This window comes from Metarhizium robertsii, assembly GCF_000187425.2.
Source record: "Metarhizium robertsii ARSEF 23 chromosome Unknown MAA_Scf_14, whole genome shotgun sequence".
Classification (NCBI taxonomy): Eukaryota; Fungi; Ascomycota; class Sordariomycetes; order Hypocreales; family Clavicipitaceae; genus Metarhizium; species Metarhizium robertsii.
The window spans coordinates 257,895-276,524 of record NW_011942154.1 but is presented as its reverse complement, the minus strand read 5'-3'; the positions used below and the strand labels follow the sequence as shown (position 1 = coordinate 276,524).

At 52.5% G+C, this 18,630-nt stretch overlaps 3 protein-coding genes across 3 annotated transcripts; all 3 read right to left on the bottom strand.

Moving 5' to 3' along the window:
* Positions 1–731: 731 nt before the first annotated feature.
* MAA_07552 (NAD(P)-binding domain protein) lies at positions 732–2,834 on the bottom strand (the record flags this gene model as incomplete). Its single annotated transcript, XM_007825550.1, has 2 exons — positions 732–1,653; positions 1,834–2,834. The coding sequence occupies 2 exons, from the start codon at positions 2,832–2,834 to the stop codon at positions 732–734; spliced, it is 1,923 nt and encodes a 640-aa protein (XP_007823741.1).
* A 902-nt stretch (positions 2,835–3,736) lies between these two features.
* On the bottom strand, positions 3,737–6,314 carry MAA_07551 (WD domain-containing protein; the record flags this gene model as incomplete). The annotated part of the gene is made up of 3 exons (XM_007825549.1): positions 3,737–3,872; positions 3,936–6,115; positions 6,183–6,314. The coding sequence occupies 3 exons, from the start codon at positions 6,312–6,314 to the stop codon at positions 3,737–3,739; spliced, it is 2,448 nt and encodes an 815-aa protein (XP_007823740.1).
* Positions 6,315–10,728: 4,414 nt separating this feature from the next.
* MAA_07550 (c2h2 finger domain containing protein) lies at positions 10,729–12,519 on the bottom strand (the record flags this gene model as incomplete). Its single annotated transcript, XM_007825548.1, has 2 exons — positions 10,729–11,295; positions 11,350–12,519. The coding sequence occupies 2 exons, from the start codon at positions 12,517–12,519 to the stop codon at positions 10,729–10,731; spliced, it is 1,737 nt and encodes a 578-aa protein (XP_007823739.1).
* Positions 12,520–18,630: the final 6,111 nt, after the last annotated feature.

Here is an 18,630-nt window from a genome sequence, read left to right as displayed (position 1 = left end):
ATTTCTGCCACCGTGTCACGCAGGGTAGCAGCAATCTAGCTGCGTCAAGTGTTGGGCTCCGTGAGCAGGGGAAACTAATTATACACACGGCATTGTATAGGGATTCCTGTCACTTGTGTAGGAGTATGTATAATTCGAGTCATGCTCATTGTGCTACTAACCTGGCTGTTTATGCTGTAGCCTCACACCTTAACTTGTGACAGACTATTCTAGGTTTATATATCATCCTAGTATCGCGAGAATCGTTGGGAAAAATGCCTCCCCAAATATTCAAAATAATCAGCTAAAGCAGCCTCTTCATACCCATATCATACGAATTTGTCCTTGGCCATATGCGAGTCCCGGGACGGACTTTTCCGCCCACTGCATTCGAGGTTGGAAGAGGCATGCCGGCTCATTCCGGCGTCTTGCTACGACTGTACTTGCTTGGCATTATTTTTTATTACAAAGGCCAAAATGCTATCAGGTAGCTGGATGGCAAAACAGATGGCAACATCAACTATACGGCGGGCCGTCAACACACTCTACCCGGGCCGTACTACAACGACAACGAGCACGATGCATAGCAATATCAATATAGGCGTTGTATTCAAAGACTAAAACCGGTCCTTGCCCTCCTCATCCGTAGGGGAAAACCATACTAGCTGCCTAGCTGGGGTAAAACCTACTCTCGAAAGCCACCCACTGTCGTTGTGGCTTTACGTTTCTTCCTCCCCATCACACTTATTCCTCTAGGCTGCTCCGCGGTTTCGGAAGCCGGGCGTTTCAAAGACAACGCCGTCATCATCCACCAGCGGCTCCCCATCCATGGGAACACTAAATTTAACCCAGGGACGTTCGGAACGATTGGAAGCGCTTGATCGCTCCTCTTTGGCTTTCTCCGTATCGGCATAGGATGAAACGCCGGGAGAAGTGGAAGAGGGTACAGCAGCAAATGGAGTGGGAAGATCACATGCAGAGGGATGAGTAAATGCCAAGGGAAGTGAAATAGATGAAAAAGGAATCTGATCAAACCCATAGACTCTGTTTGGTCCCCCAGGATTGGGACGACTAGAAGTGCTTGATTCCTCGTCTTCGGAGTGATGCGCAATGCCAAAGGATGTATTGTTGATAGAAGGCAAAGGGGAAAGTTGACCAGGTGGAGCGGTAGATGGACCAGACGCAGGAGGTCCACATGACGAGGAGCCCTCGACTGTGTTTGGTCCCTCGTCTTCGGAGGGATTCACAATGCCAAAGGATGTATTGTTGATAGAAGGCAAAGGGGAAGGTTGACCATATGGAGCGGTAGATGGACCAGACGCAGGAGGTCCATATGGCGAGAAGCCCTCGACTGTGTTTGGTTCCTCGTCTTCGGAGTAATTCACAATGCCAAAGGATGTACTGTTAAGAGAAGGGAAAGAGGAAAGTTGATCCCATGGAGCGGTAGATAGACCAGACCGAGGACGTCCACATGACGAGGAGCCATAGAACGTGCTTGATTCCTTATGTTTGAGTTCCTTCTCCGGACGCGCGGCTGTGTTGCTGTATCTGGACGTAAAAATCACCTCACACAATATAGGCTCGACTTGATTGGATGTGTATTCCTTCGCATTTCCTACCAGCCATGCAGTGCGTCCTGGTATCTGCTCCCAGGCCTCATCTGCAACTCCTTCGCTGTCGAAGAATAAGCGAAAAAACTCCTGAGTAATGGAGATCTTGTCGAGAAATCAGGACTCCAATAGCAAGGCGGATTTGCCAACATGTAACCAGCCCTGTATCAAGCCTATGACTTTGAATCGACTGATGACCTCGTGGACGTATTACAGGTTTAAAAGACTATTTCGACACCATTACAAAAAGTTCCCCGAAGCGCCAGGCTTAATCTCGTCCAGCTTCTGCGTCAATTCCTTCCAAAACATCTTCTGCACCTTGCGTCCGTCCTCACTGTCCAAAAACGCCGACGGCTCAGCGACCACACAGTCCGACACATACTTGCCGTGGGACTCTTGGCCCATGGCACCCGCAGCCACCAGATTCCTACTCCCAACCTCAGTCGAGCGCGCCAGAAGCAGCTTCAGCAGCCAAAACCCCCAGGAGGGATAATCACGCCCCAGCTCCGAGTGACATAGCCCCGGGTTGACACAGTTAATAGTGACGGGGAACCCAGCCGCGGGGCTCTGCTCGCCTATGGCCCTGACGCCAAATATCTCGAGCAGCTTGGACGCAGGGTACTGCGCGGCAAAGTGCGCCTCGACCGTCTGCCGGTCGTTGACGAGGGGCCACAGCTCCCCCGCGGCGGCGGCCCGCGCAACGAGGTCCGCGGCCTCGGCATGCACGCCCGACGAGGTGATTGTCAGGGTAGGCCTGGTACCGAACTGCCTCGCCGACTCCTTCATCTTGGGGAGGACCAGGGCGGCGAGCAAAAAGGTCGACACGACGTTGACCGTCACCATGCTCTCGTTGCCCTCGGCGGTGTGGTAGCTGCCCGATGCGATGCCCGCGTTGGCGACGAGGACGTCGAGCCGGCTCAGCTCCGAGTTGACGCGGGCGGCGAAGGCCTCGACAGAGGCGTAGCTGGCCATGTCGAGCGGCCAGACGTGCACCTCGGTCGTGCTGCCTGCGCCGCCGGCATCGCGTAGGCTGCTCTCGATGTCTTGCTTGGCGGCCTGGCCCTTTTCGAGGCTGCGCACCGCGAGTATCACCTTTTTGGCGTGGAGCCGGGCAAAGTGGCGCGCTGCTTCTTTACCCAGGCCGACGTTGCTGCCTGTGACGATGACGGTCTGGCCTGCGTGCGAGCCGGATGGGTAGGGCAGCCGTTGGATGAGCTGGCTGTATAAGAAGCCGGGGAAGGACATGGCTGTAGATGTCGCAAATGGATGGGATGGAATGAGAAGTGCATACAACTTGAAGACGTGCTGGTGGCAGTTTCATGTACCGCTCTTATAAAGGAGATTTGTACCGGCTCGTGGCTATTTTGGCACCACTGCACATGGTGGATTTCCCGGTTGGGAGGGTATTGTGCAGGGTCCGGCTCCCGGAGTTAGCGGAGCCAGCGCATAATTCGCACAGGCTTGATGAGCTCAATGGCGGCCGTAAAGCCCGTTTCGAGCGATTGGAAGGGTGTGCCTGGTACCAGCAGAGTAGATACTCCAGACAGGTGGTTTGCCTCTACTGTGACCATGTACACCGCTGCATCCCAGGGGATTGGAGATGAAGCGTCTCGCCCGCAGAGATGACGCCTGTCGCATGTTAACGCAGGGCCTGCCAACGTCACGCATTTACATTACCTTGAAAAATGTCGCTGTAATGGCCCTTGACTATTCCGATTGTCTAGCCTGGCGCAGGAGCATTTGTCACATTGCTGCACAAGATGAAGCATCGTCGTTCCGTGAGGTTGGCACCATCTTTTGTGAACTCGGCCAAGCAGCAGGACGGTGGTGTATTGCCGTTCGTGCATCATCATGCAACACTGCAAGACAAGAGTATTGGTATGCTTGACCTCGTATGGCTGGCAAGTATAGGAAGGGCGCATCGCTCACTCACGCTGTTAATAATGCAAACTATCACAGGGATCCCAACAGTGAATAAGAGATGCCAACACCAGACAAAGGTACGCACTAAACTGCCACTGGCGTATTAATCATGTAAGGCGCAAGATAGACTTGTACTTGCATTGCGTCAGAGTTGGCAACACTTGGATGAAAACGCATACCCTTTCTTTTGCAACTGTGTTTTTATTTCAGTCTATTCATTGTATTCATAAATAGGATTCATTGAACGAAATCAGCCTCAGAGAGCTATCATCGCCAGCCACTGCTAGTGTGTAGCCAGACTCGTCGGGTTTGCGGATTGGTTTCCAGGCCAATTGAAGAATTGTCTTGGGGAGACTCAACCTACATCACGTTAGTCATGGGATTCAGCTGTTGGATGAAGTGCTTGTCCCGTTATCAACTTACTCTGGTTGTGATGGCAATTCAGTGACTGCCAAGCCATCTTCATTCACTAAGCAGATGCTGACTTGGCCCGCTTCCGTGCCGACCGCCAAAACCAGCTTTCCCCCGACAATAGTTGATAGGAAGTCGACAGATGTGACCGAACCACCGCAGGCAAGACTGGCGGTTTGAGTAAAGTGCAACTTCCCGGCTTCTCCCACCCGTGAAGACCAAATTCTAACCTGCTTGTCTCTGCCTGCCGTGGCAAAGAGAGGCGCTTGTGTTGGTGCCCAGGCAGCGTCAAGAATCATTCTGCTATGGCCCTTGGGATTTGACTGGAGCAGCTCGTACATGGCGTCGATGCCAGTATTTCTCTCAAAAACAGCCCACTGCCGGTCGCGACCGACGCTGAGGAGGTACTTGTCGTCGCTTGAGAACCTGAGTCGAGTGGCCGTCAGAGAGTGCGCTACTAGCGGTGGTCGGATTTCTGTCCACTTCTCCGTCTCAAACAGTCGAATCACGGCATGGTTGGTAGAGCTGGCTTTGCAGGCGCTGGCAATGAGTTTGCCATCATGGCTGGTTGCAAGGCATGAGATTTCATAACCGTGGCCATATAGCTTCTCAACCTCTGGCCACAGAGTGTGTCTTGAAAGGGTTTCTTCGAATGGCGGGTGGTCGATTTCCAGGTATGACTTCTTGACCACCGAGGCAGGATCCACCGCTTCTCGGTCGCGGTCATCGATGGGTTGGATCTCTTGGTCATCATCCACCGCATCAATGGCCTTGTTGGAAAGACCAAGAACAGGCATATTAGCCGCATCTGGCATGTCTTCCACATTCTCATGGCCGAAGCCTGCAAGATTGTTGAGTAGTGTCGCAACTGCCTTGGGCTCGCTGAACACTCTCATGAGCTTCTCATCAGCACCAGAGACAAATTGAGAGTCCCCCAGTGAGTCAATGCAGTTCAAGTCGTATCCGTGAATTTGCGGCCGAGACATTTCATGCCACGTGCCAGCGCCAGATGCCGTCCATCTGGTATGCAATCGTGATGTCTGATCAGAGCTTGTTGATAGGAGATAGTCGCCGCCCTTGGCCCAAGTAATGCCAGTCACTGCTTTGGTGTGACCAGTAATGGCGACACATGGATTCCACGTATCGGTTGAGGAATCGTGTTCCCAGCGTCTCCAGCTTCCTGTCCTTCCAAGACAAGCAACAGAGTCGCCGAGCGGCGACCACAGCCCAGTCCAGAAACCGCCAGTACTGCCAGTTGCTGTCGTGGCCCCCTTTTCTCTGCTGATCTCGCCCAGCCTTGCCATGCTAACCCAGATGCCAGAGGCGGGATCAGCTTCCCAAATTGCCAAAGAGTTGTCGGCAGAGGTTGAGAGAAGTTGCAGCTTGCCGTCGGCACGCGTTTTCCATCTTGCGCTATAAATCCAATCTTCGTGGCCTAGCAGCAATGCTTCGAAGGTCACGGAAAAGTCTTTGCTTGCGGCTTTCAAATGGTGTGCCTTATTTGACGGAGATTTCCCAGGAAGAAACGCACCGCTGAGAGGATCTGACCCGGCTGCTGCTAGAGCCGGTAGCTCTTGTCCTTGGTGAATTCTCCAAATACGAATGTACTTGTCTTGGCTGGCTGATGCCAGAAGAAGATCGCTACCAGCTTCGTTTGTCTCTTTTGTAAAACTCAACGAGCGTACCCAGCCTTCGTGTCCAGACAGGGTCGCTTGCACACTAAAGTCTATGCTTGGAGTATTGAGATCAGCCGTGAGGATCTGGACGGTCTCGCGCGTGCCAGCAGCCGCTAGAATGAGCACGTCGCCGTCAATAATACCCAAAGAGAGAGTTAAAGGAAAGAATTTCGGCGTTGTCTTGATGGATTGGAGAAGTTGCAGTTGGTCATCCTCAAAAGACCAGATCTTGATTGTTGCGTCCGCAGCTCCCGTTGCGACAATCCATTTGGCCGGTTCGCCAGCAATCCTCACGGCAGCGACGCAATTTACAGGAGCGGTATGTTCGGAGGACGACTGGACAGCTTCAAAGTTGTGGCCATGACCCGTTGACTTCCAGAAGATGAGAGTCTTGTCATCAGAGCCTGACGCGATGTAGCTCGAGCCATCCTCGTCGTTTTCAGGCAGAAATACTACTGCTTTGACTGTTTCTTTGTGGCCACTAAGAATATGCTCAATACCGCGAGGCGGATGAGCCTTTGGAAATGCAGTTTGTTAGACATCAAATGCGAATCGCAGGGTTTGGCAAGGGTCAAGAACTCACGGCCGGGCGCCAGAGGGCAATATTCACATCGGCTCCAAAAGCCAACAAGCCAGTCTTGCTCCAGTCTGCAACCGAAGTCTGCCTGTTAGCACCGGCAGACAGGTACTCTACTGACAGCCCTTCAGCGGCCATGTCGACAGGCGTCTACGAGAGAGCATTCGAGGTGAGTCTGAAAATTGTGTCCGTCGAGAGATCTGATTGGCTACGCAGGCTTGAATGGACGTTGTGGAGGAGCAAGGTGCTTATCGATAAGAATCGATTTCGCACTAACAAAGTCTTGCACATGCAGCCATAGTAATATGCTAAGATTCACTTCCTGCCTCCGCGCGCAAATCCATCATCGCAAATTGTAACTTTCTACTTCACGGAGTACTGTGCCTCTGGCTTTTCACACAATCGTACACATACCAAGAAGAATGGCCGCAGCGGAAATCGCGTGCCCCGACGGGCAACTTACTGTAGCCGTTGAATTCTCGTAAGTCCACTTCGCTCGCACTTCCCGAGTTATTTTGTCGCACATTCAGCTGGACAGCCAACGATGTTCACGAGTCAGGGACCTGGCCTGGTCTTCGCGACATCCCCATACGCCCAATCGCCATCTCAAGGGCAGCCATCACCGTTGAGATCTATGCGTCCCCTGGTCCCAGTCCTTCGTCCATTATGACGCTAGAACCCGACTAACAACGTCGGCTACAGAGGAGGCTTGGAGATGCTCTTTGCCGACCAGCGTCACCATTCGCTCAGACTTCCCGTCAAGGACAAGGGGGGGCAACCGGCTAATATCGCCTTCTTGATCCATCACCTTTGCCAGAACGTCATGAATGACACGCGCAAGGAACTTTTTGTACTGGACGACCATCTGTATGTGAATTTGCAATTTTGTGTCTCATCCCCGTGCGGCCTCTCAAAACACGCACCCCTTTCTGTTGTGAGAAGTCATTTTCCACTCGCAACGTTGCCTGCTGCCAAGTGAACGTGCGCCGAAAGCATCGCTCAAACCAGTAGAGATTGGTCAAGTGGCTACTCGGGTAAGAGCATGGTGTATCTCATCATTTCAGGTAGTCGGTTTTTTTTCCTTGCAGCCGCCATTTCCGTTTCGGCATCACTCGAGCACCGCTAACCAGGCTGTTGGGTCACGGCAGCCGGCCGGGAATCCTAGTTCTTATTAACGATGCTGACTGGGAGTTGGAAGGGGAGGAGTCATATGAACTCAAGAGTGGCGATAACATTCTCTTCGTGTCAACCCTGCATGGAGGCTAGCTCTATAATCCGGATGTAGCTCGACAGCTTTCCCGTTGCCGCGGTTAGAGCCATGGATAGGCCCTCTCGGCGCCTCTGCTAATCGACTACTTTTCCCCCGAATCCATTGAGATACGCTGGCAGTTGAAGTTTGCAGAGTGATGGTTGTGTTCATCAACCACATACCGGCAAGCCACTACCCGCGCGGCTTTTGTCTCAAACGGGAGAGGGGTTTCGATGCTGGAAATCAGACCACACTTGTTCAGCCTGACCAGCATCCTCCCTCAAAGACTCGATACCAACCTTCCAAAGTAGCCTCCGGTTTTTAAACCGACCAGCCTGTTGGTTTTCATCGGCGCCTGTCCGTCATAGCCTCTCAAAATGATCCTTGTAGTGGTCATCGTGGCGCCGCGCAAAGACAGCGGGTTTCACTTCATCATGAAGCCCGTTGCGCTTGTTTGAAACTCGAACAAGCTCTCGGCAGAACGGGCTGGGAAACCAAAGGCAGGCAAGAGCATTGAAGAGTCTTTGCTTCTTTCCTTGCTTGGTAGTTCTTCTCCTCGGATGTGTCCTTGCAATACATGTGAAACGAAGAGAGGGTGATTCATTATACTTGGCCAAGGCTGTGCTTTGGTCCTAGTAGCGACGGCATTGCCGCTTCGATGCTTAGCAGGACGAGCATTTTCGGGTGTGACATACATACACAAAGGTGTCTGGTTGATCGTTTGACATTGTTGATGGCTAGGTAGCCGGTATCAGAGGTGTTGTTCGTCCTGGAACGACATATTCCATCAACCCGCATCATCACCCGCCAACAACCTACGATACTTACGCTTTCTCGTGATGGTGAGACTTGCAGCTGCTGCACGGGGTGCAATATACCCCCAACCTGTGCCTAGCAACAGTTGCAGTTTTTCACAATAGACCAACCCCGAAAGATGCCCGTCCGCAGGCGGTGAATTCGACCAAGCCGCAATGCTACTGTATGTCCCGAACAAGCAGCCAGATCTGGTGCACCCATGCAGACCGATCTTTTCAACAACCATGTCAACCAACAGAAAATACAACGTAGCTTGCCTGCATGCACGTCTGTCTCGTCAACCCATCCCGTCAGACACTGGCAGCAAGGCCGGGCATCTCTCAACCCAAGAAAGTCTTGTCATGAATAGCTGTGTCTGCAAGTCTCGCTCAAGGATTTCGCAACTTATCCGCCGAGAATACCCTGCCACCTCCAGTCACCACCTTGCCAGCCATGCCGATACACGCTTGCCATGTCATGCCTTCGCCCGCACTCTCTGCCAGGAGAAAAAAAAGATCAGGTTGCCAACGCACAAGTAGCGGTCATGCCGCGCTTCACAAACACACAGAAACCGAGATGGAGAAAACACGGTCAAGCCGCTTCAGCGCCCTTGTCCATGCAGCGTGCCAGATGCACAGTTGCGCCACACTCAACCTGGTGAAGCTGGAACCACCCCGGCTCAATCCCAGTTGTACTCATCTCATCTCCAAAAGTGTGGCTAGGATCACCTGGGAGCGCGCCGATGACCGCCGATTGCCCAGGTCCAACATGCGTGGCGTTCCGCAAAGAGTTGCTATTCCCCCGTCCACCAAGATCGGATGAACCACCCTGGCATTGTCTTCAGCACAGCAAGTTGTGTAGCCCAGCAGTCGTGCTTGTGTAGCGAAAACAACCAAAAAAAAAAAATTTAAAAAAAAATTCATGTCCTCCCAACGTGTTCCCCCCGACATTTTGGCATGCAGCCCAAGGCAACCGGGTTCTGCCGCTCCCTATTCCACAGCATCGGGACCAACAGTCGCACGGCGACAAGTCGGCACCTTCAGACGCAGCAGTCTATCCCCAGAAAGTCTTGCATCACTCTTTTTTGGGGGGCACCCGAGGTGGTCCACGTCCCCCAGCAGTAGTTGCGCCATGCCGCCGTGCGGCAAAACGATGCACGTAATGCACACCCTGTGACTAAACATTGTCGCCAACCTGGAGGAGGGATTGGCAACCAAACCGGTCGGTCGGAGAGAATTGAAAATGACAAGACGCAAGGAACACCCATGTTCCCGGGTACACGGTAGCCTTGTCCAATCATTCATTGTAGCTGCCTTTTTGGTCCTGGCTTGCCCGGGGTCTGGCGATATGGGATGGTGCTCTCCTCCCCAACACTTGACTGGTTTGAGGGCGGAATCGATGCGGCCAACAGGCTTCCTTGCTCTCCGCTGTCACTTTTCTTGTTTTATTCTATCGAGTCTTTACCACAAAGAGGCTTGAGCGAAGATGCCAGACCTCCCGGGGAGGACTCCCATATGGACAAGTCCCGTTCAGATTCTCCCTGCATGGTGTCTTGAGTGTGGTGGAGAAGAGAGGTGTGTGTCCCAGTTCCAATGCCTCGCACGCACTTCGTTCTCTCCGTGTCGAAACAGTCGGGACTTCCACCCATCCCAACAGAAACGAGGTCCAAACCAGGCACAGTTCGATTTTACGTCTTGGCGTCAAGAGTGTGTTGCGAAGCACAATAGATCATGTTATTCTGTCTTGAGAGAAAATCCCCATTGCAGGAAAGCACCTAGCAATAATCTTGGCCTCGGGGGCTTCTCTGGTGTACAATAAATAGATCTTCATACTAGAAAAAAAAAATACCCAATACCATAGCACACTAAATCGATTCCATAGTGATCGAACCGCGAAACCAGTCCATATTCGTACAGAGAAAAGCAGCAATAATTTTCCAACAAAAAGCATAAACAGATGGTGGTATAATGATGCAATGGTGACAAAATATCCAAAATATAACCAAATAAACAAAACCTGTTTTCAAACAGCCTCCTCTCTGCATGGACGAAAGCACATTAAAACTCCTCCAAACTAAGTCGTTTTAACATCGCACGGTTATTCCAAATCCAATATCCCATTGCTCCTGCAAATGTAAAATAGCCACATGATTTTTGCTTTCTGCGAAAATGCAGACACACTTGCCATACCCAATGCTTATGGTGACTGTGGAAAGAAAAGGTCAAAAAAGAGACTCGATATAAAGCGCTGCCGGCCCTGCTTAACTTTTGAAATATGGTGAAAACGAAGTTATTTGTAAGCCGCCCAGGGTATTCCTCCAGGAAGATATTGCATTACATGATGCGTAAAAAGGGTGACGGGGAAAAAATATCAGGCTGCTGACTACAGCCATTTTCGGTTATATTAACAGGTTCATATCAATCATAGGGAAGCACTAATGCATTGACAGCCTTGCGAAAGTTGCCGGTGTCCATATGGTTCGTCGTGTCGTCGTAGATGTTATTCGTTCTATTGGTACAGGCGGTTGGCAAAGGCCATCTGTCGAGCGTGCTCGTCCTCATACAGCATACCACTTGTCGCGTGGTCTGCCTCAGTCTCAAACATGCCGAAGTTGCGAGGAACATATGCCGGAGCCGAGTTAGCCATGTGGGATTGGGGGAACTGGTTTGCCATCATAGGAGCTGCAGTGGCAGTCTGTTGAGAGTTGCCCTTGGGCTTCCTTACAGCAACAGTTCTGGCCTTGCCACGACCTTTGATGCCCTTGTTGCTGTTTTTATAATGCTCCTTGAAATAATCAAAAAGGTCCTGGTGCTCCTCAGGGACTTCGCCCAGTTGGACAAACTTGACAAACATGCTAGTGAGGTTCTTCAAGGTCTCCTTATGGAAGTTGTTCTGATGAGTCTTCATGTTGCCGAGCTGAGAAAAGGACTTGTTGCAATCATCGAGCCTGCAGATAAAAGGCTTGAGACCTTTATGCGTTTCTTCGTGGGATCGGACGTTTCCTCTCTGGGCGAACGTCTTACCGCAGATGCTGCAGGAATATGGCTTTTCACCAGTGTGACGACGCATGTGAGTCTTTTCAAAGTTAGCCTATGAAGTCGTTTCGGCCCATGAGCTTGACACACTCACCTTCAGATTTCCGCGCTGAGAAAAGGTAAGTCCACAGTTGTCTTTGGTGCAGACGTAGGGCTTGAGGCCAGTATGGGTTCGGCGGTGGATGTCGAGATGCGTCTTCTGCACGAATCGCTTGTTGCAACTTGGGCCGTCACAAACCCACTTCTTCTTGGGTTTGGCTTCGGGAACGGGTGTAGAGGCATGAGTCGCATGACAGGAGTTGGCTGGACTATGGACATCCATGACTATCTCGGCTTTGGGTGTATGTGCGGGGGTCAGGATCTGTCCCGGTGTATCATTGCGGTCGTCCTCTTTGGCTTGAATAGCCTTCATCAGTTCATCCACATCAGTCTCGAAGTTGATACGATCAGCTGGGTTAATGGTTTCGTTGTATGTGATAGTCTTGGAGTTGGCAGTCGGATTGGAAGCAACCGAACGTGCCACGGAGACATCAGAGTCGCTCCGAGCCGGGGACTGCAATCGAGCATCACTGATCTGTCTCGATCTTCGTCGAGATGAAACCGCGCGCATAGCCTCGGAATCTGTGGCGATTGACATGGGGTGAGAACGATCTTGAAATTCGGGTTTAAAAGGCGATCCGACAGGGGTTGAAGGCGGAGGGCTCTGATATGGCGCATATGTAGCGAAGGGGTTCTGAGCCTGGTAATGAGGAGTAGTCATAGATGTCATCGGCGCCGAGCTGTACGCAGGAGACACAACATATTGAGGCGGAATGGGCCTCTGCATCTGCGCTGGGTTCCCGCGGGAGTCGTAAGGCATGAAAGGAGGTGCCTCCATCATGGCGAAATCGTGAGGCAACTGCTGTGGCCATCGCCCCCAGTTGTGCGGAGCAGCTGGTGAAGCTGTGAGAGCCATCGAACCGATAGTCGGACAGTCTTGTAATGTAACAAGACCAGTAGGAAAGAAGAGAAAGTTGAGAGCAGATGGTATATGCTTAGGCAGCAATGAGAAGAGCTTCCAAGAAAGCTGGGAGAGTTCTGGCCTAATTGCGTATTTGAAGATGATAATGACAATCAATGCTCTGCTGTGATGGTGAAACCTCATCGGCAAGGGGAAAGGCGGCAGGATATATAAGTTGAAAAGAGCGATGAGGTTCAGAGAGGGGTCTGAGAAGTCGGCTGAGGAAAGGGGGTGTCGTATGAAGTTGAGATCCAAGATGGCCATCTTGTTAAACGACGTTCATACAGCACATGGAGAGGGCAACAGGCTAGGGGTGGGTCCGACTGGTCGGTACATGGCAAGATCTTGGCTTCAAAATGCCTGCATAGATGCGACCCCGAAAGCTGGTTCCTCTCACAGCAGCTCGATATCCTAGCCATCGGGGGCCCAGGAGGCGTATTACTTAACGTACACACCAGGCTGACATGTTGAGCAACCCCCCTCTCCCCACATAGCGGGTAGGAGACGCTACCGGCCGGAGGGAGGGGCGTGTGAGTCAAGTAAAGCCCAAAGGGGTCTGAAGGAGCTGGCGTAAACGCCTGTGTCGGATGCAAGGTGATGATGGCCGGGGCGTGAGGTGGAGTGTCGAGAAAGGGACCATGAGAGAACGGCGGGGATGCCATGTAAGATGAGCAAGCATGAGCTTTCGAGCACAGCTGGAAGACAAGGCTCTGGACACGGGTGCGGGATGATATGGGGCCGGTTGCGCTTCGATTGTGTATGTCCTTTCACTCCGCACTCCGTATGTATTGGACAGTACGGAGTAAATGGACAGGGTAACAGGTTGACAGGGTGTCCGATGAACTCCGTCTTCCGATTTCCCTTCTGCCCATGAAGTCACTGGAGCGCCTGAACAAGAACGCGGCTCAGATCCAGAGGGACCACAAACCATGCTATTACTTCCGACCTGTCACCTCAGGAGGCTCGGTACCGCTTCGACATTCAACTCGGTGTGTTTTACGGGGTTGCGCGAACACATACATAGTCAACCACGCACTATAATCGCATGGCTCAGCAATAGTTGCAGTCAGCTCGGCGCTTGCCCGCTCCGCCAACGCGGCCTTTGGCTTCGTCGGCCCCAAACCGTTCTCGATCGGTAAGGAGCCACGGCGGCGGCCGCTGTTGCGACAGGGATAGGGCATTCGTAGAAGGTGGGTTTGCTGGCACAGCAGCTGTTAACATGACAGAGCTGGCGTCTTCTACCTGCGGAGTGCCGATGTATGCATACTAGTACTTGCCAGTACGGAGTACTCGGTACGCATATAAGTTGCATATGCAAGCCTTTCGCAATGCAATGAGACATGGAGTAGCAAGCAAATTAGCCACTGGACCTTGGGCACGACTGGGCAAGCCAACGGGTACGTGTACATATCCAAGTCTAGGCCCGCGGCGTTGGCTGTGCGGCAAATTCACGTCAGCGCGGGTACGACGAGGCTGGACACGGCGCACAACCCGTAGCACGCGGGCGAGGCAAGCTGGTCATGCAACGATCTAATCTCGCCAGAAATGGTGGTACGTTGGTTCTGGTCGGCGGTGGTAATTGTTGAATGAAGTCATGTTGATTACTCGGTATATGCTGCACTTGTTGCGATATGCCTGTCAACATGAGGGCTTTGGCGGCAGGCGGCATGCTGGCAGCCCCTAACTGCAGGAGGACTAGTTAGCTGATGAATCAAAAATTTTCGAGCCAATCCTCTGTACCAGACCAGACGAATTGTTGGCGCCATACCTTGCACACTTGTACCGAAGGTGTGGCACGTTCATGGCAGCAGCTTTGGTCGAGTTGGAGCTGGGCTGATCTTGGGCACAGACGTCCCAAGCCAGACCTGCCTGGGCCTCCTGGCCTCAGCCTCCGATGATCCCGTGGTAGTCACTTGCGCAGGTCCTGAATGGCTCGTATGCAGGTTGATTGTCTTGAGTAAATCCAGCCATGGCATCAGTACGGACTGTGTCTAGTTCTTCATTCAGGCCGAAGATGCGACATGTACGGAGTAGTGGCGAGGCCATCGACGGTGCTCGGCACTCCCACACTCCGCAGGGACAGGCCCAAGGCACTTGCGGTGCAGCTGCACGCAGACTGTAGACAGGTGCAGGCAGCTGCCAGACCCCAGTGCCTGCCCTCTTGCCCGCCAACCCGCTTGCCTGCTCGCTTGCCTGCTCCTCTTTCATCTCATCGCATCGCATCGCATCGCTGGCCTAGCCCCGGTCTCATCTGGAGGCCACCGCAACCTCCACTCTGTTTGGAAAGGGCGTCCCAAAGTCGACAGGGCAGGCAAGCGTGTGATGCCTGCCCGTACCTCCACGTACCTGTCCACCCAGTCTCGCGCCGCCTGTACTCGGAGCAACCTGGTCGCCGCGTTCTGCGGGACTGGCTGCGGCTGAGCAAGGACGGCCCTGGTCCCCTCCTGCCCTCCGGCGGCATGCCGCCCGCCCTCAATCGTCTGGTGGCTGTTCGGCTAGGCTAGGGTCGGACCCGCGAGAGCGCTAGGCCAGGGACGCCGGCCCATCAAGCCATCAATTGATCAAGCCATCAAGCCATCAAGCAAACTTCCCCACCTCGACTCTTGGCTCTCGATCAACTGAGCCCGTCAACCACTGTGGCTTCCTGTCTAGCCTTTCCATGCGAAATTGTCCTGCATTTGTTGTGTTGCGTTATCAGCGCTCCGGCCAGTGAGTTGGCGGCGAGATGGGCAGCCGACTTGCCTCCCTTTACGGCACAAAATCCGGCGCTGAACAGGCCAAAGTTCCTTGCTACACATCACCAGGTTTGGGGCACTGCCTGCGCCATTCGCTACATACATGGACCGAGGACGGGGTACGCAACATGTTGTACGGGCCACCGAGTTGCCACTGTTCGAATCAAGAGCCAGTCGGACAGGCAGAATGGAAGGAACATCGCCTCTGACACCAAAATTGCCCCTCCGGCTACAATACTACGATACATCCAGACGATTCGTGTCTTCATGTGAGTCTCAACTGCTCTTGATGTTTGTCCCACTTACGCATCGACTCTGTCGTACAATCTCGTCACTGATGCTCTGCTTTTTGTGCAGGGAAATCACGCCGAACCGCTGGTTTTGCCGTCGCATATTCGGCGGCGTTTCTCAACGATGCAGCCCATTTCGTGGCATTGACAGGGTTTCCTGTGTATTTGAGAGCACTTCTACAAAACTCCAACTAAATCGCTTCCTGGTTTGAGCAGACATAATATGCACACGAGGAATGGCGTCAATTCTGTTCACCCATGTCGTCTCTACTTGCCCAGCCCAAACAGGCAGAGGTCATGTTTCGGTGTTGGTGGGCTTCCTTGATGATCGCCCGGGTCCAGCATTGGCAGGCACATCGAAACTAGTTCCTCTCGGAGATTTATGCCCACGTCATTCGCGGGTTTCCAAGCCAACCTTTTCGCTCGCTAGCTATAAGCCCGGACTTCATATTGACTACAAGGAAAGCCGCCAGCGACCATGCGGGTTTCTGGCGCAATTTACAAGACACATTGGGGTTATGGTCATGGGTTTACTGTTGAGAAGCACTCGCTGGCAGGGGAAAAAAAATTGTCATCTAGCATGATCGGAGGGCCCTGCACCTGGGCCCAGCAGAGCGGCTGCCCAAAACCTCAGATCTCCCTACTAGTACCACAAGTTCCAGGCAAATCGACCATGAGGAGACTTAACCACCTCAGATCCGGAAAGGCATGGCGGCTAGCAGGGGGCGAGCCCCCCGAAACCTGTTACTACTACTTTCAGCCTAGAGTTCTTCTCTCAATCAAGCTCAGGTGAGATCTCTGCCCGCCATGGAACACAAGCCAAGTACCAGCAGAGTTGTAAGCCACCTTCGCGGCTCCACTTGATCGCCAATGAAAATGTTGACCTGTGATCATGGGTTGCATACTCTTGGGTCAAATGAATCGTCACAGGCAATACCACGGGATGATCTGAAAAAATACTCAACCACAAGCAGAGAGCAAGCGAAATAGGCAAATACTGGGTAGGGCTTCGCGCAAAACATGGGGTGCCTCCGCCATGGCGGGTTTTCACTACCTGTCCAACTTCGCAATTCCAACCACAAACGCGAAACTCGGACCGGCCGTTGGTGTTTGGAGCAAGCCCATGGCAGCAATTCGTACCCATGGCATACATATTTTTGTAGTACTACGGAGTAGTATTTCGCAGTAGGGAGAGAAAGCCTCAAGATGGTGGCGTCAGGGGTCCAGCTGCCACTTGGTGACAGGCTTCAGATTGGAGGAACCGGGATCATGGATCTCGGATCATTCAATGAGACGCAACTGCTGGCACCACAGGCAGAATCAGTCCATGGCGCCTCAGCTTGGCGCACTACACTCTGTACACCACCGCCGGCATAAGCTCGCAGCTTGGTCACTACGACTGCACATCATAGTACCCTAAGTCCGCTGGGAGTCCCGATTTTGAGATCTGACGGTACTCAGCCGGACCAGGTCTGGACCTGTTATGACTTTAGAACCTTTCGACTATCATGGCTGCTTCGTGGTCGTCATGTAGAGTCCTTCCTCGGCTCATAACATCTAAATTGCCAAGCCTGGTCAATGTTGTAGATATCTGTCAAAAGAGAGTCGAGACGCATACGGAGTAAGAAGGATCGCCTTGGTGTCTTATTGGGCAAGGCATTGTCCGTTCTGAACCTTCGAGCGGCCAATACTCTGGAGCCTTGAATCCTATTTCTTCTCTTGTTTCCTGCTTGGTTCATCACTTCAAGCACAGACACTGCCGACTGCAACACATCTAGGAGTCTAGGACCATTTTCTCCATTCTTTTAATGGATTCCAAAAGGAACTGGCGCCAATAGCCCTACACTACGGACTACTCCGTACAGCAAGGGCAATGGACAGTTGCACTGACGATTGCAAACGGGAGCGTCGCCCATGTTGCCCTCACATTCACAACTACTACCAACTCTACGGCCGTAGTATCTCGGTCTGGTCCACCCCGAGCACCCGAGCAAATGGCCTATGGAGCTAATCCACGAGAGATCAAAATGTTGTACTAGTATTACAAGACCACCGCCAGTTGCTAGTCTCTGAAATAGTTGTCGGTTCAGAACCAAATTCTTGGTAATTTGGATGCCGCGTCCTGTCCCTGTCACGGGACGTGCCGGTATGGTTGGGCGCTGGAGCAACAGGAGTACAGAGCACCCTGTGAATTGGCGTGCAAGGTAACAAAGCAGCCATGAAAGTGCTCCTGATAGTTCCAGGACTAACCATGGCAGTGGTGTGTCCCCAAAGAGGAGAATAAAATGCCTTTTGGAGAAGACTTTTATATACATAATCTCAGGGCAGGTCGGGAAGAGAACATTGAGTTCAACCACTATAAACCCGGGCGAGAGGTTGAGAATCCTGCGGGTCCAGTTGGAGGGTGGACCAAGCAGGTGCAGGAAGAATCCCCAGCAGTCAAATATGACACATCGCTTACTTGGAAACAACACAGCAGCCACTGTGGCACGAAGAATTTCCGTCCACTCAGCATCAGCTTTGCCAGGAAAAATTGGTGTCATGATTCCTCGCATGAAGCAGTCACCTAACCTAGCTCTTTCGGGTTCGGTATTTGAAATCGTTTTCCAGAGAGTTATCATTGGCGATGGGCCCGACTGCTAACAACCCACGCCATTCGGGCACGCTACCTCATGCATTCAGGATTCTGCTGCTGCAAGGCTCGACAGTATGACTTCCATATTTCCGATAGGGTGGCAGGTGGGCAGCAGGGCAATCCCCCAGGATTAGAGTCATGCGCCTCCGTCCGGGGAGCAGGCACCCAGGTTCCGGGCAACCATAACCAGACTTTTGGGAGCGAATTTGTCTCATTGAGCCAATCGAAGTACACAAGCGTCATTCCCTTATTCCATGTAGTCGTCGATTTAATATTGGCCTTGTTTTTGTTGGCTACCAGGAAAATAGAAGAGACATGTCATTCCGTCGGCGTTAATTTCGGAGCTTATAAAGGAGTTTGAAGTCGGGATATTATTGTGACGATCGATGGACATGCCCCGACCGCTCGCGCCGTGGGTTTGGCTGGCTACTGAACCGAGTTGAAGCAAAGGCCACATGGTCTGCTGAAGAACCCATAACCTGGTTCCCAAAATGCTGAAATTTATCGCGATTCAGGTCAGCATGCAGGCGAGATGTGACAGGAGTACCAACGAGGAGCCATTTTGCGGTTGGACCCGCGGAGTCAGTACGGAGTAGGTCAGAGCCCAACTAGGGTTGGAGATGAGGACATTGGTGACTCGTCCCGGTCGTTTCAAATATTGCAAATGTAGGTACTACCCTGCATGAACTAGAAATCACAGGATGTTAACTGCGGC